Source organism: Squalius cephalus (genome assembly GCF_949319135.1).
Source record: "Squalius cephalus genome assembly, chromosome: 7".
NCBI lineage: Eukaryota > Metazoa > Chordata > Actinopteri > Cypriniformes > Leuciscidae > Squalius > Squalius cephalus.
Window position 1 is genome coordinate 31,592,037 of NC_137128.1, and position 24,861 is coordinate 31,616,897.

Consider the following 24,861-nt stretch of genomic DNA (forward strand, 5'->3'; position numbering starts at 1 on the left):
ATGTGACACAGAAGACTGGAGTAATGATGCTGAAAATTCAGCTTTACCATCACAGAAATAAATTACTTTTTAATATAAATTATAATAAAAAAGTGACCCAAAACTTGAATGGTAGAGTAATTTTACACATTAGTCTAGTTTTATAAGACACAGTTCTATGGGAACCAAAGGACAACTTGTAGGCCTCGAACTGAACACTGAATAGTTAAGCCCTATTCGCACAGGATAAGTATTACCTGGTGACCTCTAGTCATTTGTGATAATTGTGGAGGTTGTCTGTGATCTTAATCCAGAGCGAATCGGCCATGTCTGTAATTTGTAAAGTAAAAATTCTCCCGCAATTGACCTACCATATTTCCCGAACACAGAGGTCCTGTGATAATATTAGTCCCTTGCGAATCGGCATCTCTGTGATTTGGCGGGGTCAAATATAATTTCTTCAAGGTTTTTGTTTCCTGTGCACTTTTTTATCCATCTTTCGCAAAGAATGGAGGCTGCGTTGGAGTGTTTTGATAGTATTTTGGGTGCTGGATCATATCGCTATACACCATACAACTATACAATTTGCAGAAAGAGAAAGCTGAAAACCATCAGAAGAGCAAAAACAAAAAGAATGATTAGAATTTCTAAATCACACAAGGTCCCCAGATAATACTAATCCAGTGCGAATAGGGCTTTAGTCAAGGATGTTATTCATGACATGAAGAAAAATAACTGTGTGGGAATTGTACTACGTTTTTCCAGAAGACAGGGAAAAAGCAAGAATGGAAAAAGAAACACAGCATGAGTGACTCAATAAAGAAACATCTGGCAGAGTGGGAGAGTTGTGTAGTGCTTCAGAAGCCACATCTGTATCCAGAAATGACAGATTCAGCCATCTTCCACTGCCTAAAGCAGTTTCCAACAATCTATTAATCACTTTCTTGTGCTCTGTTTTGCACACTGTAGTAACTTCCATATGGGACTGTGACATTAAAATGGACAGACCGCAGAGTTCTGGGAGATTTAGGTGGGCAGCCTCTACAGTTTCTCCATAATTCAAAATGACGTTAATGGCTACGCTTCACAAAAGACTCATCAGTCATCTATTTACAAACTGCCTAGATGGAGGCATAAAAGTGAGATTTAATGGCTCAGGAACCACAGATCCTGGTTCTGGTCAGACGATAGATTGTATTGAGAGCTATAATTGATAAACACTAATGTGCCATAATGCATTTGGGTGATTCTTCAATTAGGAACCTTTTTGAAATCTTGACAAATGAAACTTCTCCAAACGACTGTTTCATCTATGTTGAAACATTTATCATGCCCTGGAATAAAAACATATCGCCATTGATGCCTAATTTGTGATGGTAATGACTTTTTTTGTAAAAAATAAGCCTTGAACTTGCTAACACAAGAAGTTCAGTTTGAATCTACAAAAAAAAAAAAAAAAAAATGTAAATCTGAAGTCTAAAATAATAGATAACAACCATTAAAAAACTTAATTAGTAGAATTCTGATCCACATGTGGTCGCTTTTAATATCCATCATAAATTTATTTTCTTGTTAAAACATAATCATTTTCTGAAATGAGACAGTGTTTGTTATGTACAAATGTACCCATAAATGGCAATTTAAAAGAAATGCTTTTATTTTCTTAGGGAAAAGTACAAACTAGTTTTTTTTAATAAATAAACTATGGAAGAAAAGGTAAAAAGTATGGTTAGGGGACAAGCCCAAAAATATCTGAGAAATTTAACCTACTGCTTGCAGACATTTTCAACACTAACAATTTTGAATAATGTAATTAAAGAGACAAAAACAAAAAAAAACAACAATGTGGTCCAGAAAGTTACCCTAATTGAAGTCTAACCTATTTGTAAGCAAAAACTTTCAAACTACATGTTCTTTCCTATCTTTTTTAGCATTTACAACAATGCAAATAAAAATTAATAAACTCGGCCCAACCCAACAAGCTGTGCCTTTCTTAACTGGAAGCATTTTCCAATTTGGTCGTACACCAAGATCAAAAAGCCCTATAGCCACCCTCCTGCTCTCATTCAAAATACAGTGGATGAAAACACAATTCACCTCAGAGCTCCTCTCATCCTCATGATGGAAAAACTCATGCTTTCTTATCAGGCTCATTTTCAAACAACATGCTATAAGACCTGACATGTGGGGTTTCAACCCATCCAGGGAAATTAATTGGGCCTAGAGAAACCAATCAGGTCCTGACTTTGATGTTTAATAGAAAGAGCATGTTTAGTAGGATGGCAGCACCAAGTGAACCACTCTACAGACGACGGGTATCTTCAGCATATACAGTACATGTGTGAGGGACTGCGGCTGTCTGTCAGCAGCGCTATGATCAGTACTAATCATCTGCTCAGTTATAAAGGGCAAAACGACTGAGAAAGGTTTTCTCTAATGCTTCATTTTCACGAAAACTACCCCAAATAATAAAACCAAAGAAAAAATGTTTGTCCAGAGGTACTCAAGCAAATTATAGCCAAATCGAGGACTACAATCATGCACGTTTAGGCTTTTACAAATCAGAAATCATCTTCCATGAAGAGGTCTGCCACCACAGACAATTATATACAGTATAATGGAGATGTCAACATGAGAACTGGGGCTTAACTTTAAATGAAGTGCAATTACTTGTAAATTGATTTAGACTTGAGCAGATGACTCAAGACAGGTCATTTCTTTGAAATTTCAGCTCCAAACCCATTGACTTAATAACAGAAAATATGTATGTGAAAAATGGTGTCACTAAAACATCTAATTTCCTACTGTGTAGCAAATTCCCAAAAAGCAAAATGAAACCAGCCACATTCAAAACAGTATTTACTGGAACGTTTAACGTAATTGCTTATTGGCAACAATTTTTACAAATTAATTGTCATGGACACCATAAATGTCTGAATATTCACACAATACATATTTGTATGGAATGGCAAACAATCACTCATGTAACAATTTACAGTAAGGTCTCATTTGTTAACATTAGTTAATGCATTAACTAACATGAACCAATGAACAAAATATTTTACAGCATTTTAGATCTTTGTTAATGTTAGTTAATAAAAATGTTAATGTTCACAGTGCATTAACTAATGTTAACAGATGCAACTTTTGAGCTTACAAATACAGTAAATGGCGAGATTAACATGAACTAATATTAATAAATAGTGTAGAAGTATTGCTCATTGTTAGTTAATGTTAACCAATGTAGTTAACTAATATTAACAAATATAAGCTTATTGTAAAGTGTTACCATCTCAACATGGCCATGCATGCTTTTAGTATCTTAAATATACTCTCTGAGGCCAATAACAAGCCAAGCAATATCTCACACCAAAGAAGTGTGAAACTTATCACACGTGAAGGCACGTATGAACTAGTGAGGTGTGGATATAACTAATCTTTCTGCTGAAAATCACTAATGCTCTGTTTCAAAACCTAATGAGTTGCCTACAGAGGGAACATTGTAGACGTGTTACCGACCAAAAGGCCTGAAAAGTATTGACAGATAATTTGACAAATATGCTTTTTTAAATAAATAAACAAATAATCCCTTGATATAAAATAGTTTTGCCTCCATAATGAACATTTTTGTAATACCACAAAATACCATTCCAAATCAAACAGATTTTCATTAAAATCATGATAATTTTTCAAATTTCATTATTAGACTACACTAATATTGCCCTAAGTGCTCCAACAAGTGCTCTCTTTGTTAAAATTGCTTCATTAAAAGCATTGTTGCTCAATGAAAGTGGACACGCTACAAGTATGTTAGCTGATTTCAATTAGACAACAGACTTCTCTAACAGCGTGCAAATTAATATGGTGTGACATTATATTTGGAGTATAATGTGATACAGTATTTTGCATGTCACACCATAAACAAATTAGAAAAAACACACTGTAGTCTTATATTTCATTATAGACCATTTAAAATACACACAAAACTATTGTACTATTTTAAAAACTTTTATTAATTCTATTCAAATTTAACCAGACCCTGTTTTTTTTATACATTAAAGGCCATTTCCCTGTGGTAAAATTATTTGAAAAATATCTTAAATTACTGTTAAAATATTTTTAAAAATATTTGAGCTTATGCACATGAAAATCATTTTGCTTTACTCGCTTTGATTTGTCAAATTTCACTTAAAGGGATAGTACTCACCCACATGTCCATGTTTACGTTTAGGGTTTAGCTAAAAAGAGAGTCAAAAAAAAAAAGAAAAAAAAAAAGAACCAAATCTTGCTTGCACTTTCACAAACCAATGACAAAAAGAGAAGGGGATTGCATCCACTCAATTAACAGCACTGCCACATGGATGTGAAGTAGAGGGGTCAGTGGCATGACATGTCATACCCGTGCAGGACCAAAGAGTTGATAAACGCTCATGGCAGCAGGTGAAGAGAGTCGCGCTGAGAGTCACAGACCTCTGGCTACCATTTCATTACTCTGAATACCAGTCTCCCTATGGACATGACACCATTCACCTCACGCTGGCACACAACCCTAAACCTACGATCTAGAGCTCTGCAAACAACATACTCTGCATGCCACTTCATAAAAACACTCACACTTCTATTAATGTAAAGAGCTTTTTATCCTAAAATCTGGAGGGATGTTAAAAACAGAGGAGGTCACTTTTTACAACTCTTACTTTGACTCATAATAAAAACTTAACGAATCAGACAAAGATATTGATTTTCTGTACAGGAATATATGGATCTGGGACATAAAGAGCTCCGTTAATCAAGGTTACTGGCATGTTTCCACTCCTATAAGTTACTTGAAAACAGCACCGTATTGACAAGTAAAATGTCTAATAGCCTAAAGTGTTCTCCATCCTGCCAATATTTTGAGATTCATTTAAGATTATGTATTTTTTTTAAAAGTAGAACACTGTGAAAATGGTTCACACGAATAGAGTCCAAATGAAACGCTGCTTGCTTCACATAAACAGTCTCATTATAATAATTACACTAGAGGGGAAAAAAAAACAAGGTCTTTCACAACACATCATTCACGGACAACTAAAACACAGAGAAAAACTAAACTAAATTACTGCTTTAGTGAAGAACCCTAAATCAATTAAGAAAAGAAAAACATAATTTTAAGTTGTTTTGGATAAGCTTCAAGCAGCTTTAGCTATACACCAGTTAGAGCTGTCAAGCTCAAATTGGGTTACAAAGTCAGACTCAGCAAAAAAATACTGAATATGAACTGAAGAAAACTCCACCCACTAATCGCTAAAGATTAAAATAAGCTAAATTAGATGCTTCATATTGAGAGGTACAGTAGGAGGCTAAGGACCACATATTGAAAATATATGCCTAAAATGTGCTTTTCTGCCTGCAGGCTTCCATCTTCCTCTGGCTGTAAATCTGTGGCCAGCACCTGTTCAGTGGGATGTGAACGTGACATCAATTTCAGATTCAATGGTACTCTGCATGAAGACCCACTCAGCTACTCTTTCAATCTTACAACACGTATACAGTAGCCTATACTTTTCAAAACACATTCAACTCACTACTTTGAGATCCACTTCAAGACACTTTCAAGATCCTGTGCTGTGTTATGTTACCTTCTCTACAATAGCTTGAATAAGCGAAGAGAAAAATGCAAGGTCTGAAAATACGGAGGTGTAAAAAGGAAAGAAGTATCAAGATATGATCTTAAAATGTCAGTTGTAGGCTACTGTAAATAGACAAATTTAATATTTCATCTTTGCAGATGAACCAAATTAAAGGAATATTCCATGTTCAATGCAAGTTAAGTTCAATTGACAGAACTTATATTTAAGAAAATATATAAGAAAATAATGTGGATTACCACATTTTATTTCAACTTGTATCTGGGTTACAGCAAAGACTTACAGGGCCCTATCTTGCACCCAGCGCAATTGACTTTGTACACCAACACATGTATCATTCCTATTTTGCACCCGACGCACAGCGGACTTTTCCCTCCACAGATGCACGTCTGTAAATTAGGGAATGAACTTGTGCTCCCAGGGGCGGTTCAGCGAAAAGAGGAGGTGTGTTCCGGCGCAAACATTCCCTGGTGCTATTTTGCAGTTCCAGAAAACAATTCCGCCACTGACCAGGAAAAACCTAGTCTGAAGTCTGTGGTACGTTACTCAGATGATATTTTAAGGGCGTATGCTTGGCCATAATGTAGCGTGTGCACAACACGCATACACTTTGCTTTCTCATCTACACAAACGCAGCAGTTGCCATTTTTGCAAACCATACATAATTACAAGGAAAAATATTCCACACGAGGGAAATCATTGTGGTGTCCATGAAGATGTGAAAAAATATGCATAAATCTAGCTTACACATTTACCCAAATTATTAAACACCTGTTTAACCAAAGCTAATTTGGGTGAGTTTCTCCCATCCCCATACAATGTCACTTCTCTGTCTTTAACCAAAGGGACTTTGGTTACAGTGAGGCACTTACACTAGAAGTAAATGGAGGCAATCCATAAATGTTATTTAAAAAATATTCCCTGTGCCAATAATATAGCCACAAGAAGTAGTGTAAAAAAGCTTACTAAGGGTAAAAAGATATATTCAATTTAACATCTTTATTGCCTCAAAAATACAATGTCTAAAACCCTAAAATAACCAGAAAAATTATAACAACTTTACAGCTCAGATACTAAACAAGCTTTTATAAAATTGAAAGCTTTACATCAGTTTTTTTGTATTGCTGTATTATTTATATACTATTATAGTATTTATTTATATTTTGAATCATCTTTTATTTTTTACAAATATATTTTTTAGTGTTAAGTTTCAGTAATTTTGGTAACACTTTACAGTAAGGTCTCATTTGTTAACATTAGTTAATGTATTAACTAACATGAATTAACAATGTGCAATACATTTGTTGACGTATTTATTAATCTTTGTTAAAGCTGCATTCCATAACTTTTTTAGGTTTAAAAATTATCCAAAATAAAAATTTGAGCAAATACATAACCAGCCAGTGTTCAAAACTATCTGCTTGCCTTAGCTCGATTCAAAACGGTAAGCTTGTAATAATGTTTCTAATTCCAGTGTTACTGGTGGATTTCCGCAGGAAATTTGAGCATGTCTTTGCGTCATTACGTCACATCTGTACACATAAAGAAGGAGTCTCGGCTAGTAGGCTATATTGCGTGTGAGGATGTTGGAGGTGGAGATTTATAGCCTTTTCTCACAGCACTTGATATAATTAAACTCATCAATTTGATGGCGGATCCAGAAAGGTTCAAACGACAATCACCAGTGACAACTGAAGATTCACCCGTTGTAAAATGCAAAAGACTTCGGACTTCGGAGTGGCTACAGAAAAAAAAGAGACAGCAACCGGGCACATGCAAAAACAAGGATAAATTTGTTTACACAAACTTGAATCAGAACAAACGTGAATGTTACTTGTTCAGATTTTCCAGTGAAAATTTGATGTTGGTCATACTTCCAAAAAGTAGAATCTGTGATTCTGAATGACAGTATCCACACCGGCGTGGCGACTGACAGCCGCACATTCTCCTCAAAACATTGGATTCATCCGCGCTGTGCCGTGCCGAGGCACAACCCACATAAAGTTGACAATTCCGCGAATAACTGCAATTGCAGATTTCGAACAGAGATGGCGACAAAAAGGAAAAACTATGGACTGCAGCTTTAATGTTTGTCGTTCAGTGTTTGTTCATGTTAGTTTACAGAGCATTAACTAATGTTAACAAACACAACTTTTGATTTTAATAATGTATTAGTAAATGCTGAAATGAACATCAACTAAGATTAATAAATCATGTAGAAGTATTGTTCATTCTTAGTTCATGTTAACTATTGTATTTAACTAATGTTAACTAATGAAACCTTTTTGTTAAGTGTTACCGTAAGTGTAACGTGCTTTTACTTAGTAGAACTTATATTAATTTTCATCTAATATTTATATTTATTTATTTATTTCAGCTTTATTTCGACTAACAAAAAAAATGTAATTTAGTTAACAATAACAGAACTGCTAAATATTTCTTAATAAATCCTCCATAATTTGTATCCTCGAGAAATCTAGAGATGAGTCAGAATGATTTTTTTTCGTTATGGCACAAACACATGCATCCATTTGAGCTTAACTTGTATTGAACCTGGACTATTCCTTAAGGCTAACTCAAGCAAGACAACATTTCAGCAGCCTTATTTGAACACCAGGCAGTTATGTAATCGAGTCCTTTTTCTCTTTCAGAGTTTGAAATGTATCTAATTCTGAACATCACAAAGGTAAACCATTGCAGAGACATTCCCTGAGAAAAAATGTGAACCCGAACGGCTAATTACACAGCATTGTCTCAATACACAGTTCATACTGCACACAAACAAGCTGAAGAAAGGCTTTGGTGGCTGCGCTCCAGCTCTGTTAGCGTGTGAGCTCCACAGACCGCGGCCCCAGCTTTTCCCTGCCTCAAGTCCAGCTGCTCACTCTACTCAGAGCCAAGAGACAAATTAAACCGCCGCAGCTGAAGCCTTCGTTTGGACGGACCTCCAAGTTGGCATCTGGATAGACTTAGACATGATTATCCCCATTCACCTAAATACCCTTGCAACTCCCCAAGAAATAAACAACAACCGACAAACACATTTTGTACTCCAGGGCACAACTAGACTTGTCTTATGTCGTAAATAATTTGTTACTTTCACGCTCGTGAGTTCAGAAAAATGAACTTTAAACTGTTGCTGAGGAAGAGACAAAAGCCAGTGTACAAAACAAAGCTGTCCACTTCATGCCACCTTTGTGTTACGGGTCTTACTGTTCCCATGACAACAAATCCCAACACCCAACGGTTTCGCTCTATAGACATGCCTTGTGTATCCGTTCAGCATAGCACAATACACATTGATCCCTAATTTCCCATCAAAACCATTCCCATCATATAAGGAAAGGAACTCATGGGCCGCAGCAGACTTGAAAGGCCATTTATCTCTGGTGGATGGAGGCAGATTAGCCAAACAGAGCAGCTCCTGTTTAAAACAAACTGTAAAATGGACCAATGGACAACCTGCCCTTGGGCCTCTCGGATATCGTGCTGTAGAAAGAGCTTAAAAAGCAGACTGTGTGGGTGAATGAGAGGAACAGATACAGACATTGAGAGAGAGTCACTTGGAGGAACCGACGAGAACTAATGGACCTCATATCAGACAAGAGAAGTGACTGATTGTAAATGAGTACAGCTCAACTCAACTCAAATTGACACCCTATTTAACTTTCCATCCTGTCGGTGATATGCAGAGAATTCAGGTTCACAATCACACCACTGTTAAAACAGGATAAAACAACAGGAGTAGCCTATCAGAATAATCAGAATTAATTGTCTATGCCAGTCTAATATGTTACTCTGTGTAGAGTAGAAAGAAAAATCTGAATTATATTTTAATGTACTTTACATTAAATATTTATTTATTTAGTTATATATAAAATCCTATATATACACACACATAATCACGATTAATCACATCTTACACAAAAGATTTTGTTTATATTATATATGTCTGTGTATATACACACACCCATTTATGTATGCATGCATATATATATATAAATTTATATTTATGTGTATATGTATATTTATTCACACACACACACATTTAAATTATATAAACAAAAACTTTTATGTTAGATGCGAATAATCGTGATTAAAGCAGGGCTATGCAGTTTCGGGAATTTCTTCGCTGTATTCTCGCTTTTTGCTCGCAGGTTTCTCTATAGAGCTCCCGCTACAGCTTCGGAATAGATATTTGACAACACTGTCGAAAAACTCGTTGGCGACTCAGAGGCTATAGATCAACGACATCAAAGCAGATGGGACATTCTTTTAAAACGTCTTCTTCATTCGGGTTCGAACAGCGTGAGGGAGCGCAATAATGACAGAATTTTAGCAGATTTTTTTTGCCGTAGCAATTCGTTACATCGCGGGACCTGATATCACGCGATACTGATATAGAGCTGGTAAGTCCCGCCCATCCGTAAAACCCCAAGTGGACCTCTAGGTTGAAAAATCGTCAATGCAAGTGAATGAGAGAAAATAATTATTTTCTGGTCCCGTTTGAATTGTGCCATGAATGTGAACATATGTTGTCTGTGAATTTTTTATATAATTTTTCATGTTACAAGTTTGACAGTATATTGTATGATTCTTTGGCCAGCAGTTGTGGAAAAGACATAACGAGAAAGACTACATGTCGCCTATGTGACGTCACCCCATAACACATTTCCCTCCACTTGTCAAATCACGGTGCTAATGCTGCGATAATATATGGAGACAGATCGAGATGCCTGTGTGTTTTGTACCCAAATGTCAACATTCAAACCAAATGGGCTGTTCTTTCTTCAGATTTGCGTCGAAAGCAGCGAAGAGTTGTAGTCCACAAAGTGCTCTCACACAAAGTCTAACCGTATCAAACTTCTACCAGCTAAATTGTAGCATTCTTTACACGAAAAATGATATTAAAAATTCACAGACAACATATGTTCACATTCATGGCAAAATTCAAACGGGACCAGAAAATAATTATTTTCTCCCATTCACTTGCATTGACGATTTTTCAACCTAGAGGTCCAGTGGGGTTAGCGGAAGGGGCGGGACTTACCAGCTCTATCACGCCCAAAGTTGCAAGGGTGGTTTTTCGGCTCACAGGCGCTTGGGGGGTGCGAGACGACCACCATTCAACCCGAAAAAAGTCATATAACTATTCCAATGACTCCAAAGCTGTTCGGTTAAGGTAAAAAAGTTACTTAGTTCACCTTTAATCGATTTGACAGCACTAATATATATATATATATATATATATATATAAGCCAGACAAGATATTCAGAGCAGGATCTAAATAAGTACTAGATGTTTTTATTCACAAGCATGTGAGCAAAACCTTTTAGTGTGCTAAAACTTCAGTCCTTACAGACTAGTATATGTTATTGTTACAGATTGACTAACATACAGGATAGGAGATATTCAGCAGAAAATCTTGATAAAGATGAAAAAATGGTTAAAGAAAGAGAAACAGCCCTAAAACCCCTTAACTTAATACTACACAACAAAACGGTCTCAGTGCCGTACTGCATTAGCTGACATTGAGCAACCGTGATGTTTTTAAGAATGGAACGGTTTAAGACTGTATCACAATTTGTGAAATTAACAAGTTACACTGCAATCACCGATTAAATAAAAAGGGAAGACAGCAGCATGTTAATTGGACCCCATAAACAGCGGTTGCCCTGAGACTTAAGTACCATGATGTGCTCTCATTAATAATTTACTAATCAAAAGGTTAATAGGAAAATGTTTAATAATGCCATACTTTTGTAAAGATTCTAGAAAGCTTACTACACAATATTCAGAAACACTTTCTGTGAACATCATGCATTATGTTAAAAAATGTGATCCATTATTGTTCATAAAAGATGGTTTCCAATTATTATAGATATTAAAATGTGTCTATTCATGCTTAAGAATGAGTATAGACATGAAATGTGGCTTTAACCATATTTGAAATCACTCTTTGAAGGTATAACCATGTATATGTAAGTCTTATAATAGTGTTTGTTATTAATGAGAATCTACAGTGATTTAAAGATGCATTACAAATGCATTACAAATATAATTATAATGCATTAAACATCCAGGCTTCATACAGAGTGTTTACTCTAAAATCTTCTCCACACTCTCAGATCTTCGGCCACAAAGCCACACATGTCCTGCCAGCTTCCTATCCTGAGACACTGGGCAAGATGCTGTCCATGGATGCTGTGGGTACCATTACACAGCATCATCCCTCTGCTTATACTCGACTCTGCTGCTGGGAGGAGCTGAAATGTGCATTTCGATTAAAAAGACTATTTTGTGGTAGAGTGATCTGGCCAAGAGTTAAGATTGTATAGGCAGCATCTCTATGCTGAATATATGTACGCCTTGATCAAGATGGCAGGCAATAAAGATAGCATGTGATATTAAGAGAAAACAAAGAGCATCGTTCAAAGGAAGTCGTGCAGAGATTAAAATGTTTCATATTTGCAAAACATAAACACAAACATGCAATTTCTTACCTTGTTCCTTTGCAAGCCAGGAAGCTCCTCTAAAAGGGATTCATCTTTGTTGTATTCACTTCAGCTGACTGTCGATTTCGGAAGAACTGTCAGTTTCAGCCATAAATGTGTCGTCTGTGTGAAATACAGTTAGTTTGATCATAATAGCCACATAAAAAGGAGGGAGTTACTTGACGGATACCGTTATTTCTTTCTGCAGATAACGCCGATTAATTCATTTTTCGGAAAGAAATGCACACTGATGAAAGGATTATGCCATATTGCAGGAACATTATATCTCTCCATGTTGTTCAGAGCCCTTAACAACAGCGTACACTCCAGTAATGAGACTGAATAATTTGCCCTGTATTTTCATTTGCCCGTTCTGTGTTTTTGCGAGGAGAGATGATGGGTGTGCGAATAAAGAAATAGGGAGGCAGGTTTTCTTTAGTACGGAGACTCGGAAGGCTCAATCGGAGGTCTGCTTTTTCACCGCAAGAGGGCGCAGTTAATATCTCCTCGATAGGTGTCGAGCCATGCATGTACTGTTTTGTTTTGGAATTCCTTTTTCTTTTTTTTTTTCTTTTTTTTTGCCTGGGTTGAAACAAAAATGTACTATTTAGTTTTTATTTTGAAGCATCTTTGTCCTTATAGCAGCTCTTTTTCCAATTTTAAGCAATTTCACTCGAGCGTGATTGAAAGCGAGAGAATCAAGCCAAACATGTTCACTGCAGTACAGTCAAGAATGAGATGTATCTCTCTTACTACAGTCACGGTTGACAGGTGAAGCTCACTCTACTTTTATGTTTCTTATAGGGTTGCCTTATTTATATATATAGCAATAAGCAGCAACTGTGACAAGCGATGCACCTGCTAAATAAACGAAAGCCATGAAACGGTGTTGCGTCCTTTGGCGCCATCTGGTGGATAATTAAAGCAGTCACCTGATCGCTAATGCTTGTACAACGCTGCATTTAATAAATCATGCATAGCATAGCCAAATAATGTTTAGTTGAATATATTGGCTCTTTTTCAAAGCATTTTGATATTGTATTTTTAATTTGTATTTATATATTTAAAGTGGGATAGTTTTGCTTTGAATTAAGGGAGACCAGGGCTAGTTGTCAGATTTTCAGGAAACAGCAAACATTTTAAAAGATAACCATATCAAAATATCAAATCATTATTAAAAAATTCTGTAAAATGACAACATATAAAACACATGTGACATATATATAGATATATATATTCACACACACATAATTCTATAGGCAAGATGACTTTAGGCGAGATACATCATGTATGTCAGTATGGTTTTGTGTTTACTTGTTTCCGCAACAGCTAGACTATATTAATATTTTAGTTTGGAGCACAGAATTCACAAAATATGTTTTATAAAATATGTGGGATTTTGATTCAATATTAATATAAAATAATTGATAATGTAATAATAATATAAAATAATTGATAATGTAATTTATCAATAATATCTTATTGATAATGTTTCGTGAGCACCAAATCAGCATATTAGAAGGATTTCTGAAAGATCATGTGACACTGAAGACTGTAGTAATGGTCTAGTCTAGTAAAGTCTAGTAATGGTGCTGAAAATTCAGCTTTGCAATCAGAGGAATAACTTACATTTTAAAATATATTAAAATAGAAGTTATTTTTTAAATTGTAACACTATTTCATAATATTACAGTTTTTGCTGTATTATAATCAAATACATGCAGCCCTGGTGAGCAAGAGACTTCTTTAAATAAAAAATAAAAAAACTCATACCAAACCCAAACATTTGAATAGTAGTGTATTTCCTCCTGCAATATGGCAATGAGAGGGTAGTCAGTTTACTTCTATTGGCTGATCCATCATGGAATGTGCAGTTCCACATCTATAGTGTAAAGCACTAAAATATAAATGAATTATTAGTCATCTGCTAACCTAGTGTTTGAGTTATGCTGTGCAATGATACTGCTGATACTGTACAATAAACAGAAAACATGGCGTTGGACTTTTCCACATTTCTTTTTTATTTCTTAGAGGACAATTATGAAGTCTAGAGGATCCACTTGTACACATCAAAACAATGGAATCACCACATTAACATATTTAACAATCACTGAAACAGGAGAAATGGAAAAAAGGTCAACTCCTGAACCACTAGACCACAGACAGCCACATCCAGGTCCTGGAAGCCCCACTATAATGAGACCTAAAGCAGCCTCGTAGTGTGATCCCCAGGAGTGGGTTGAACCACTGAGTCATTACAACCAGGTCTAAGTTGGAATGTTTTAAAATAAACACTTGCAGGTAAAGAATGAGGGTGAAAAAAACAATACAAATAATGCATCACTCCACAAATCCAGTTCAAGAATAACAGATCAGATGGGGTACGCAGTTTGATTGATCCTTAGAAACTAAAACAACAGAAAATTAACAGAAGTTGATTTTGGACATTCAGCGGTTAGTAAAATCATGTTTAGTGTGTACCTCCAATTCACAAACACATCATTGACAGAAAAGCATTTAAGTACAGCTAAAAGAAGGTAAACTGATCTTACAAGTTTGATCATTGTTATAACCAGTGGTTTACTGTTAGAATTCACTAACCTATGGACATTAGCGAAGGGAAAACACCATATTTCATTTTACGCGAGTGAAAGTGAGGAATAAATGGGTTGTTGTACTGCTAAATATTTCAGCTGATGCAAAACTGAAAGTAGGTCTTTTTAAAACATTTCAAGTGGATGAAAAATTTGGGTTGTGAAAATGCGATCTTAAAATCCAGTAACCTGGTTTTAATTTGCGTTAAAATAAATATGGAATCTAATGTCTGTAAGCAATTAAAGTCAACCTTCAACAGCTGTTTGCTGTGGAGTTCTGCTATGAACTTCCTGGGCTATCATTTTCAGAATTAAATGAACAACAAAGTTGGTTACATATCCTTCATTCAGCTTTGATTGTAAGACAGTATTATACAGTAACGACAGGGACCTAGGGGATAAAGACCACTTCTTGCTTCCCCAAAAAAAAAAGTAAACAAAAATCAGGAGACAACTAGGGAAATACAGAATGGCAAACACCCTCATGCTTCACACACAAAAATAAACAGCTGCATTTAATATGTACACGCATCAGATTATTATATCCTCTTGAACTGAAGATAGCCCTACAAAGTGAGGGACCACACCGGTAGAAATACAATTGGAGACTGGTATTCTTTTTTCTTTTCTTTTTTTAACATAGTTTTGGTATAACTGTTTTCTCAAAGATATTGTTTACTTGAATTAAACATTGTAGCAACATGAAAACACAACAAATGAGAGTGAGATCAGGTCAAGCACACTGGATACACCAGGTGTCATCACGCAAATACAAGAACATTCTTGCATACAGCGATCAAGAGAATACTTTACGATTTACAGCCATCCAACGCAAAGAACCACACTAATGCAATTGATCACTTTTCTTGTACTGTACAGAACAATCACAACGAATTATATATATTGAAATTTGAGATGATTACAAACATAACAACCTGTGTGTCAAAACAGACCAGAACATTGGGTCTATTGACAGTCTTTTCTGTCTGCAGGGTCATTGTTTATATTATTAGGCTATTTTAATTCAAATAAAAATTCTTGAATTCTTGAAAAAATGGCATTATGGAGGTATGGCCAAAAACATTAAGTGATATTTTCATTTTCAGTATTATGAGATGCCAAACTAAGTGAGTCGTCAAAGATCTGCCTTTGACATCATGATCATGCACTCTTTTAAGACAAATTGGTGCACATACAATAATTCAATCTTCAGAAAATGATGGTTAAAAACAGACACAAAGGAAAATACATTTAAATAATTTACTATGTATTTACACCTCCTGTTTGCACCAGCAACACAGCGTCTTTGATCTGTAGGTCGTGTAGTCATCTAATCTCCCATTTTTACTTTCGATGTCTAAACAGAGAGAGAAACAATGTTAATGATTTTACAGGTAAAAAAATAAAAAATAACTAGGTTAACAGACACAATTTTAAATCTCATGGCCACAAAACATATTCTCCTGAACAGACTGAATATTGAATGGATAAACCAAAATGATATCAAAACCATCTTGCAACTGCAAAAGCCATATGATATGACCGTTTTAATAGGAGTTGCTCTTGTGGGGCTGAATAATCTCAATCTGAATTCAAGTATGCATGTCAGATCAATTTACAGTGCGTGACTGGAAATGGTGATAAAATATTCATCCAGAGGGTGGTCATAAGTAGCTAGATGGATATTAATGAGAAATAATTCAAAAGATGATCCTGCTGGAAACCAGATGGGGAAGAATATGCTTCATGACAGCACTTTATCTGTTAGGTAAACCAAAGGCTTGTTCACATGAAGAGTGTAGTGAAACTAAAGGTCAATTAACATACAATCCATGATTGGACAATGCACATTTTACTCTTTTAAAAGCAAAATACAAGCCATCTGATGACATGATTTATGAATAATGGGTGTAATGACAATAATACTACCGTGCTTTGATAATAGTAGTGCTGTTGGAATAAAACGGTGCATGAAAGGTACAGTATAAATACAAATAAAAATCAGACCAGGACCATAGAACTGCATGATTCACTTTAAATTCTTGTTTAAAATAAATGGCCACAACAAATACTTACTCTGTGTAAAAAATATGACAATGTAATTTGAGTTCTCTCATTCATTATTTATTAGTGAATAAAGGCCACTCATAAAGGCCAAATGCTTTCAAAGTAGAATATGTTATTGAAAAAAAAAATTAAATCTATAATTAAATACAGTACCACCTCATGGATTTCAAAATGTTTAATTGAAAACCTGAAATGTCTTATACTTTAATATTCTCTGCTGTCAGTAGAAATCAATAGACCAAGAATGATAAGGTCATGCTAACAATTCAAGGCTCATGATTTGCTGCTAAAAGTGGGACAGGACAAAAACTTTTTACATTACATTTATGTATCTGGCAGATAATTTTATTTTTAATAACAAAAAAAAAGTGGCAATACTTTACAATAAGATTTAATTAGTTACCTACTTAAGTTAACTAAAGTAAATGTAACTAAAGTAATGTAACATAAGTTGCACTCTTACAGTTTACTTCATACCTGGATACTTTTAATATTCTAGACCCATTTTAGATCCATTTTAGTGCCTATCCATTGGGGTGTTCCACAGGGATCTATTCTTGGCCATCTTTTGTTTTGTTTTGTGCGCCATTAGGCCTATATAATTATTTTTTTGCTGTTTTTTGAATTAGTCAATTATTTTAAATAAAATTAAAATCATTCATTATTTCATTATTACATAATGATTTAATTTCTATAGGCTAATATAATTAATAATTTCTATTGGTAATACTAGTGGGTTGGTGTTTGTATATCAGTTCTAACACTGCTATTTTGAGGGATCACCATATGTCATCATTCTGTTTTCTTTAGGTTAGAAGATTTATTTATATGATATCAAGGGGAATGTCTATACTTAAAAATCCTGGGTGTTGTGACACTGTTTTTGCTTTTAGATCAACAAATAATAACCCAAAATAATTGTCTTGATAATGTCATGCATAAGACTTTTTTTTTCTTCCTGTCCTGGATTCAGTCTTGACTCGGACTCAAACCTTTTTGGACTCGGTCTTGTCTTGGACTCGACTAGTCCTGGTCTTGGACTTGTCTTGGACTCGACAAAGGTGGTCTTGACTACAGCCCTAGCTCGAAGTATCACCAGGGGCTCTACACATGAACTTGAGCATTGACTACATTGTTTGTGTACACTAAGTTAACTAAAAAGAAAGGTTTTGTACGACTCACTTTATCAGTTAGTGTTTCCGGTGGCTGGAATTTTGTCAGTCAAAAGTAGTCGATCTCCGAATGCAACGTAATGAACTGACTCCATACGAGGAAATGTCATGAACTTGTAATTTCAATGAAAAGCATAACTTAGATAAAAAATTATCCGAGATTGACTACTTTTGACTGACAAAATTCCAGCCACCGGAAACACTAACTGATAGTCGTACAGTCGTACAAAACCTTTCTTTTTAGTAAACTTAGTGTACACAAACAATGTAGTTAATGCTCAAGTTCATGTGTAGAGCACCTGGTGATACTTCGAGTACAGTTTTATTTTGTGACGAGCCTTCTTAGTGTTTTAAAAATAGCGATTTTGATGCTATCATAGAAGTGCCCCATGCACTCCCATTCAAAAGGCATTTTGACCTAAAACGAAAATACGGTCAATCTTAAAAGTGGCGTTTCCATTCTAATTATGCTTTTACACGAAAGTTTGACTGGGGTAGATTAACAAAAAGAGCCTAGTAGGTTCAATTTTGGCGAGAGTTACCCTTTAACAAGACTGAACAATACTTCTGCAGCATTTATTATTATTTAATGTTAATTTCAACATTTACTAATACATTATTAAAATCAAAAGTCATGTGTTAACATTAGTTAATGCACTCTGAACTAACATGAACAAACAATGAACAACTGTATTTGTATTAACCAACATTAAGAAAGATTAATACATACAGTAATAAATGTACTGCTTATTGTTAGTTCATGTTGGTTAATACATTAACTAATGTTAACAAATGAGACCTTATTGTAACGTGTTACCAAAAAGTTTAGTTTAAACATTAAAAACTAAAGCTATGCTTTATTTAGTGAACAATGACCACAACAACTTATATTAAAATATTGCAGGAGAAGAAACATACATGGTAATTTCAGAAAAAACACTTGCCTGCAAGATGGCTACGATCACTCCAAATAGTCCAATGGCACTGCCGAAAATTTCAACAATGAGGATCTTGACAAAGAGGCTGGCATTCTGAGCATCAGCCAGGGCAGCTCCACTGCCCACGATGCCAACACAGATGCCACAGAAGAGGTTTGAAAAGCCAACAGTGAGTCCAGCACCAAACATGGAGTAGCCTGAAAAAACAGCACCACTGTGTCATCCAAATTCATTTGGTTGCTCAGAAGAAGCAAAGAAAAATGTATTCACTCGAGATGAGAAGTGATTTAGAAGTAAAATGCACCTGCTTGGTAGTTCCTTGACCCAATAGTTTCTGGAGTCGTGCCACTGAAGTTCTAAATGACATTAAAAAAAACAATGTTGAGAACAACTAGCGTACTGTACATGTAATACAGCTAATTTAAATGATGTAAAAAGCTTAGGGAAAACATCTGCTCTCTTTTCTAAACCTAGAACTTAAGATTTACTCTAAAGTAGGGCTGCAACAACTAATCGATAAAATCGATAATAATCGATTATGAAAATCGTTGTCAACGAATGTCATTGTCGATTAGTTGGTCTGCTCACGTCACGGGGAGCGTTACTGATGACGTCACTTTCATGACAACGCAGTCTCGCGAAATGGCAGAGAGTAATCGGAGAGAAACATCAGCACGGCAAGCAAAAACTGTATATTCTCATTATATGAAGATGTGAAAATGGTATAGTCTAGTTTAATTCAATGCTACTGTGTAAACAGCTTTGTTTACTAACTTCGGGACAGTCACACTAGATCTATTTTGTATCGAACATCAGGTTGCGCAATCAGTTCGCTCGCAACATAAGTGATGGATTAAAAATAGCGCTACCGCAGAAATAGGTTAAATTAAATGGTATTTACAAAGTGAAGCACTAAATATAAAGGCAGTTAATAGCAGCAGTAAAATATTGTTTTTTAGTCACTGTAGTCAGTGGTTTTCAGCGAATGCTTGTGCAGTAATACATCATTTTTCCTGTACTTTTAATCAAGCCTGTTGTCAGCTGCGTACCTCCATTCCGCTCTCTTTTTATAGCATTTGTCTACTATGTAAGGGATAATCACGCTTATTACATGGCTACCCACCAAATAAATCAATAATTTTACACAAAATATTGATTTAAAAAGGAGTTTATTGATTTAAAAATGATTGTATTGCTTCCGCTAAAGAAAATAGTAGGGCTGTACTCAACCAAAGAAAATCTTGGTCGACTGAAGTCCTGAAATTTTCGACTAAAAATCGACTAAAAATGACGTTAGAAAAAAAAAACGTTAAATTAATTAGATGCGCACTGTGCGCAGTACTTGGTAGCCTTGTTGTCCGCCTAAATGAATTATAAATAAACATAAACAACTACTAGGCTATTTGCAGTATATTAAATCGTTTTTGACCTAATTATTTTGCACTGAAATGAGTCTGACACTCGAGTCTGTCAGCTCTGACAGCGCTGCATCACGTGCACCTGCGCAATATCATAGCCTATGATTTCCGAAAATAGTACTATGTTGTCAACTAGTGATATCATCACAAGAACTGTTGAGGAATATGCAACATAATTTAGACAATTATTTTTGTCATATGTTATAATAATATGTTATAACTGTCAGACACTATCATTTCACCGTGCATGTCCTCGCACCGAGCGAGGCTGAACATGAGCTCAGCTTCGCAGCTGAGACACGAATAGACTATTAACTTAAAGCTTTTACTCTTAATAAACACAAAAGGCACGTCCACTTTAATAAAAAAATAATATTTATTAAACAAACCAGATCAAGAGCAGAAACTAAATAAAGTGCATAACTGAAAAATAAAGCATCTCAAAACTAACACAACCAACAGCACAGCGCAATTGCGCATTAGGCTCCAAATAAAAAATAAAAAAGTTAGGTTATCACACTAAAACATTGAAATATGCTAATTCTGATATGTTCATAGCCTACTCAAAACAGACAGGGCAAGCTAACGCAGACAAGTGAGCTTACCACTTTTAGATGATATGTCATGTTTGTCGTCAAGCTGTGGAAAACTGTTGCTTGCAAACTTTGCATTCGACCTTTTTCCTGTTATCAATTTTAACAAAATGCTGCCACACTGTCGATTTCTTTGTTGTTGACATGTTAGAAGAGGACTGACTATTAAACGCTCTCACAATTAAATAAATAATATTCAGCAGATCAAACCTTCTACGCTCGACGCTCTCTCTTGGGTTGAACTAATCCAAAAAAGGTGAAAACAAGGGGGGTGTTTTGAAGACAGACTGTTACAGTGAAACAAGGGTACTCTGAAAACACCCCCATTAGCAGTTAGTGCTTTCCACCTGATGAAATGAGCGCGCCTCAGCGCGGCAAAACTGATGAAATAAACACGGCAGAAAATCGACCAATCAGAATTTTGGTCGAACCAGAACGTATCGACCAACTAATCGACTAGGACAGTACAGCCCTAGAAAATAGTCCGTTCCGTCTCTACGGTTAGAATCTTGCGTCCATAGCAACGCTCTGTTTTTCTGGTGTGTTATACCAGAGACAATTTATATAAGAGACATGCCACTTCCTCAATCCTCAATACAACTATATAAGGAAAACCCGTAACGGCAAAGATGGCGGTTGTATGCACATGTCCCGCCCCTCCCGCTGGAAAGCCAATCATCTGCTTTTAACAGTCAGCAGCTGACCACTAAGGAGCGAATGTACAGTGACGTGACATAACTGCCATATTCAACCTGTGCTTTCGCGCTGTGGCTGGCGCTGAGCCAAAGACGGACGCGCTCAGCGCTTGTCATAGGCTATATCACAACTGTTCAGTGTTTTTAACCACATAATGTTTATTTTAGGTTTCAGACATTTAAATACATATAATTGTTTAAGTGCTTGGCACAACACCGGCATTCTGGATAGAGACGTAAATGAAGTTGGTGTGAACGTGAATCCTTGCGCATGCGTAGTAAAAGTATAACCTGTGGGGGAAAAGGCGTTTTAAACCTTATTTTGGGGCAAAGTCATCAAACTTTTTCAGCGATTTTTATCATATTTTACTGCTGTTTCTATACATGCCGTTTTTATGTCCCGGTGACCAGTGAAAGTGCAGTTCTGACTCTCTGCCCATTCATTTAGATAGGAGCCTGGTCTTGTTAGTCCGAAATAGCTGCCCGGAGGCGTTGCCAAGATGGCGGCCGAGTGGCACGACTTGCCTAAAAGGACTTTGGTTATACTTCGCAGCGGTCTGTTATCAAGAAATAACAGATCGCATTCTACATTGGAATTCAAAATCTGCTGCTTAATATCTTATTACAAACATGTTTGTGTCCTAATTTCATAATGTGAAGTTTATATGAGCAGCGCAACTCAATATTTTGTTTTGTTTATTTATATTTTGGATATTTAAAGAAGTTTTACTGTTTAAAAACTGGACAAACTTTTGTGTTTGGGGTTTAAAATGTAAAAATTAAAGATTATATTAGTAAAACTCAATGTGTGGCTTTTGCACTTTTTAAAGTACACGTTTACACATAAATACCCTGATTTAGGGTTTTATTTAGTTATAAACAAAAATCAAATTGAATTTTTAAAAAAACCTATCCGATTAATCGACTAATCGAAAAAATAATCGTCCGATTAATCGATTATCAAAATAATCGTTAGTTGCAGCCCTACTCTAAAGCCAATGTGTTCAAAGAATTAAATAGGTTTTAACTTACCTCTGCCAAATTGCTAATGACAATTGCCATGATGATCCCATAAATGGCAACAGCTTCACAAAAGATAATGCTAGAAATAAAAAAAATCAACTGTCACTAAGTGCAAATGTGAGCCAAAAAAGCCTTAGGCAAGCAAATAAACCCGAGTTACAAGACAGAAGGAATCATAAGAACAAATTAAATCAAACTAAATCAGGATATTAGGCAGCAAAAAAAAAGGAGAATATTTTCACATAAAACTTTAAGCACACTGCATATACCTGACAAGATTTTTGGTCTTGATTCTAGGGGCTTTGACTCCGCCACCAATAATGCTGGACCCAGTGATGTAAATCCCCCTGCAGAGTCACAAGACAAAATACATCATTTTCCACATACAAGTATGTCACTGACTGTTTGTTTAGCACCATTCAAATATCCAAATATGTATATACTACAAAAGGAGCATGCTGTAAGCTTTTGCATTAGATCATATTTTGGTGAGTGAGCTACTGATAAAAAGAGTTGAATGCTTCTTTTTTATGGACCTCTTTCAACTAAGCACTGTAGAAGAGGATAAGGAAAACTGTACTACAACATGTCAAAATTTCCCATTGTTGCTTTTGTGACAGACTAAAAAGAGGAAATGGACAGTCTCACCATGCAGCTCCAACAACAGACAGAGAGATGGCCAGGCCAATTCCAAGATTAGCCCACATAAATGGAGAAGTCTCCGTTAAAAACCTGTGACAGAAAAGGTTAGGTTATCAAGACATCATAAGAAGCATTTTATTAATTTACTTCAAGTCTTACATTAAGTTCTGTGGATATCAGTTATATAACAAATGTTACTGTAGTGAACAAGAAAAGCCTGCTTAGCAATAACATGCTTTAATGTTTCAAGGATTGTCTTACTGAACACATACCATGCTATATCAAATCGAAATCCAAGATCAAAAATCGTATAGCAAGTACCTTTGGGGAGAAAAAAAAAAGATGATTAGTAGTTTTTAAGTTACATGTAAATAAGCAGAGTATGTCAGAAAGTGATAAAGTATAAAAGTGATATAGTTTTCATCTAAACCAAAAAGAGAACTAAAATCAGTGGAATAATCTGAATAAAAGGCCAAATATGGATAGCCTTTTTCCATCCAGAATCATAGAGGGTATGTGTGAAAGCTCACAGTCATGTGAGAGCCATCTTCCTCATTTAGTCATAAAACCCTGTTTAACAGCCTAGAACTAAGTTACTTTTTTTTTGTAAATCCATATTACATATTGTATTTTGTTACTGTGCTATTCCAGCCCATGTGTGGAGAAGAACAGAAAAAATACTAGACAAACATTTTTTAACTCTAACGTAACGTTAGCTAACATTATTTACGTTCTCATCAGAGCAGGTGTATGTCTAATTCTCAATGTCAGCCTTTAAAAATTGTTGGTACTATCACTAGATCTCGAATTTAAAATGTTTACACCAATGTTTTATGACAACAGCCTTTAATACCATTAAAATTATATTTAAATTATTATTTGACGTAATCGTGCTAGTGTATGACAGCTAACGTCAGTTGATGCTAGCCAGAAAATGGCTTTCCAGCTAAAGAAACATGAGAAACAGAGAAAGATTATAAAGATATCTGCGTACGAATAAAGATAGTTATATTAAGATGCGTGTGTTATTTATGTGCTTATGTCAGCAGGACTCGTTAGCGCTTACCGACAATCAGGATGGTCGTCCAGAAGGCCAAAGTGACCCCGGTGTATAAAATTGCGTGCCCGTTCATCATCCACTCCAACAACAGCGCCAGTTTTGCTCTCTAAAGGTTCTCCCACGAATAAACCTAAAGCTACGGTGATGTTATTTTCTGTTGGATAACTGTATTTTGAAGAGAAATGGATTCCTGTGAGCCCTTCGAAGCGGCGAAGGCTGTAAATCCTGCATCCATCAGAGGGGAAGGAGTCACCAGCTGATCATGTGACGAGCTCGAGCTGTGCACGTGACGCACAACGTCACTCTTCCTTTTAGTGATCTTAAACGCTGATCTCCGGTCAGCTCATATTGGTTTCCCTTTGTCGATATATCTAATAACATAAGCAAACAATTTAAACATATTCATTGAATTTAGCTACTTTGCTAAGCGACACTTTACTAAGAAAATATAGATGTTCATTTGTTTTGCTACTGTCCGTTTGTCTGCCATACATATTTTGTCATTTATTAACATATATTGTCTGTTGTCTATAAAAAAAGACATCGGCAACTCTGT

At 35.6% G+C, this 24,861-nt stretch overlaps 2 protein-coding genes across 2 annotated transcripts in view; both read right to left on the reverse strand.

The window, feature by feature from the left end:
* b4galt2 (UDP-Gal:betaGlcNAc beta 1,4- galactosyltransferase, polypeptide 2) overlaps positions 1-12,511 on the reverse strand; it is a 106,819-nt gene extending 94,308 nt beyond the window's left edge. Inside the window, exon 1 of the mRNA XM_079876229.1 lies at positions 12,113-12,511. The gene's annotated coding sequence lies outside the window, so the exon portion shown is untranslated. The remainder of the gene's footprint in view (positions 1-12,112) is intronic.
* A 1,965-nt stretch (positions 12,512-14,476) lies between these two features.
* Positions 14,477-24,621, reverse strand: atp6v0b (ATPase H+ transporting V0 subunit b). Its single transcript, XM_079875974.1, has 8 exons — positions 24,312-24,621; positions 23,518-23,566; positions 23,252-23,335; positions 22,873-22,950; positions 22,613-22,682; positions 19,179-19,230; positions 18,881-19,071; positions 14,477-16,054 (listed from the first exon to the last, which is right to left on the reverse strand). The coding sequence occupies exons 1-8, from the start codon at positions 24,379-24,381 to the stop codon at positions 16,028-16,030; spliced, it is 621 nt and encodes a 206-aa protein (XP_079732100.1). The 5' UTR covers positions 24,382-24,621; the 3' UTR covers positions 14,477-16,027.
* Between the last annotated feature and the right edge of the window lie 240 nt (positions 24,622-24,861).

What these genes read in the sequence shown, in the direction of transcription:
- atp6v0b (XM_079875974.1), bottom strand. Translation starts at nt 24,381, where the DNA reads ATGATGAACGGGCACGCAATTTTATACACCGGGGTCACTTTGGCCTTC. An exon ending in GACGACCATCCTGATTGTCG is followed by an intron (nt 23,567 to 24,311) that starts GTAAGCGCTAAC and finishes TTCTCCCCAAAG; the next exon opens with GTACTTGCTATACGATTTTT. An exon ending in TTTCGATTTGATATAGCATG is followed by an intron (nt 23,336 to 23,517) that starts GTATGTGTTCAG and finishes TTTCTGTCACAG; the next exon opens with GTTTTTAACGGAGACTTCTC.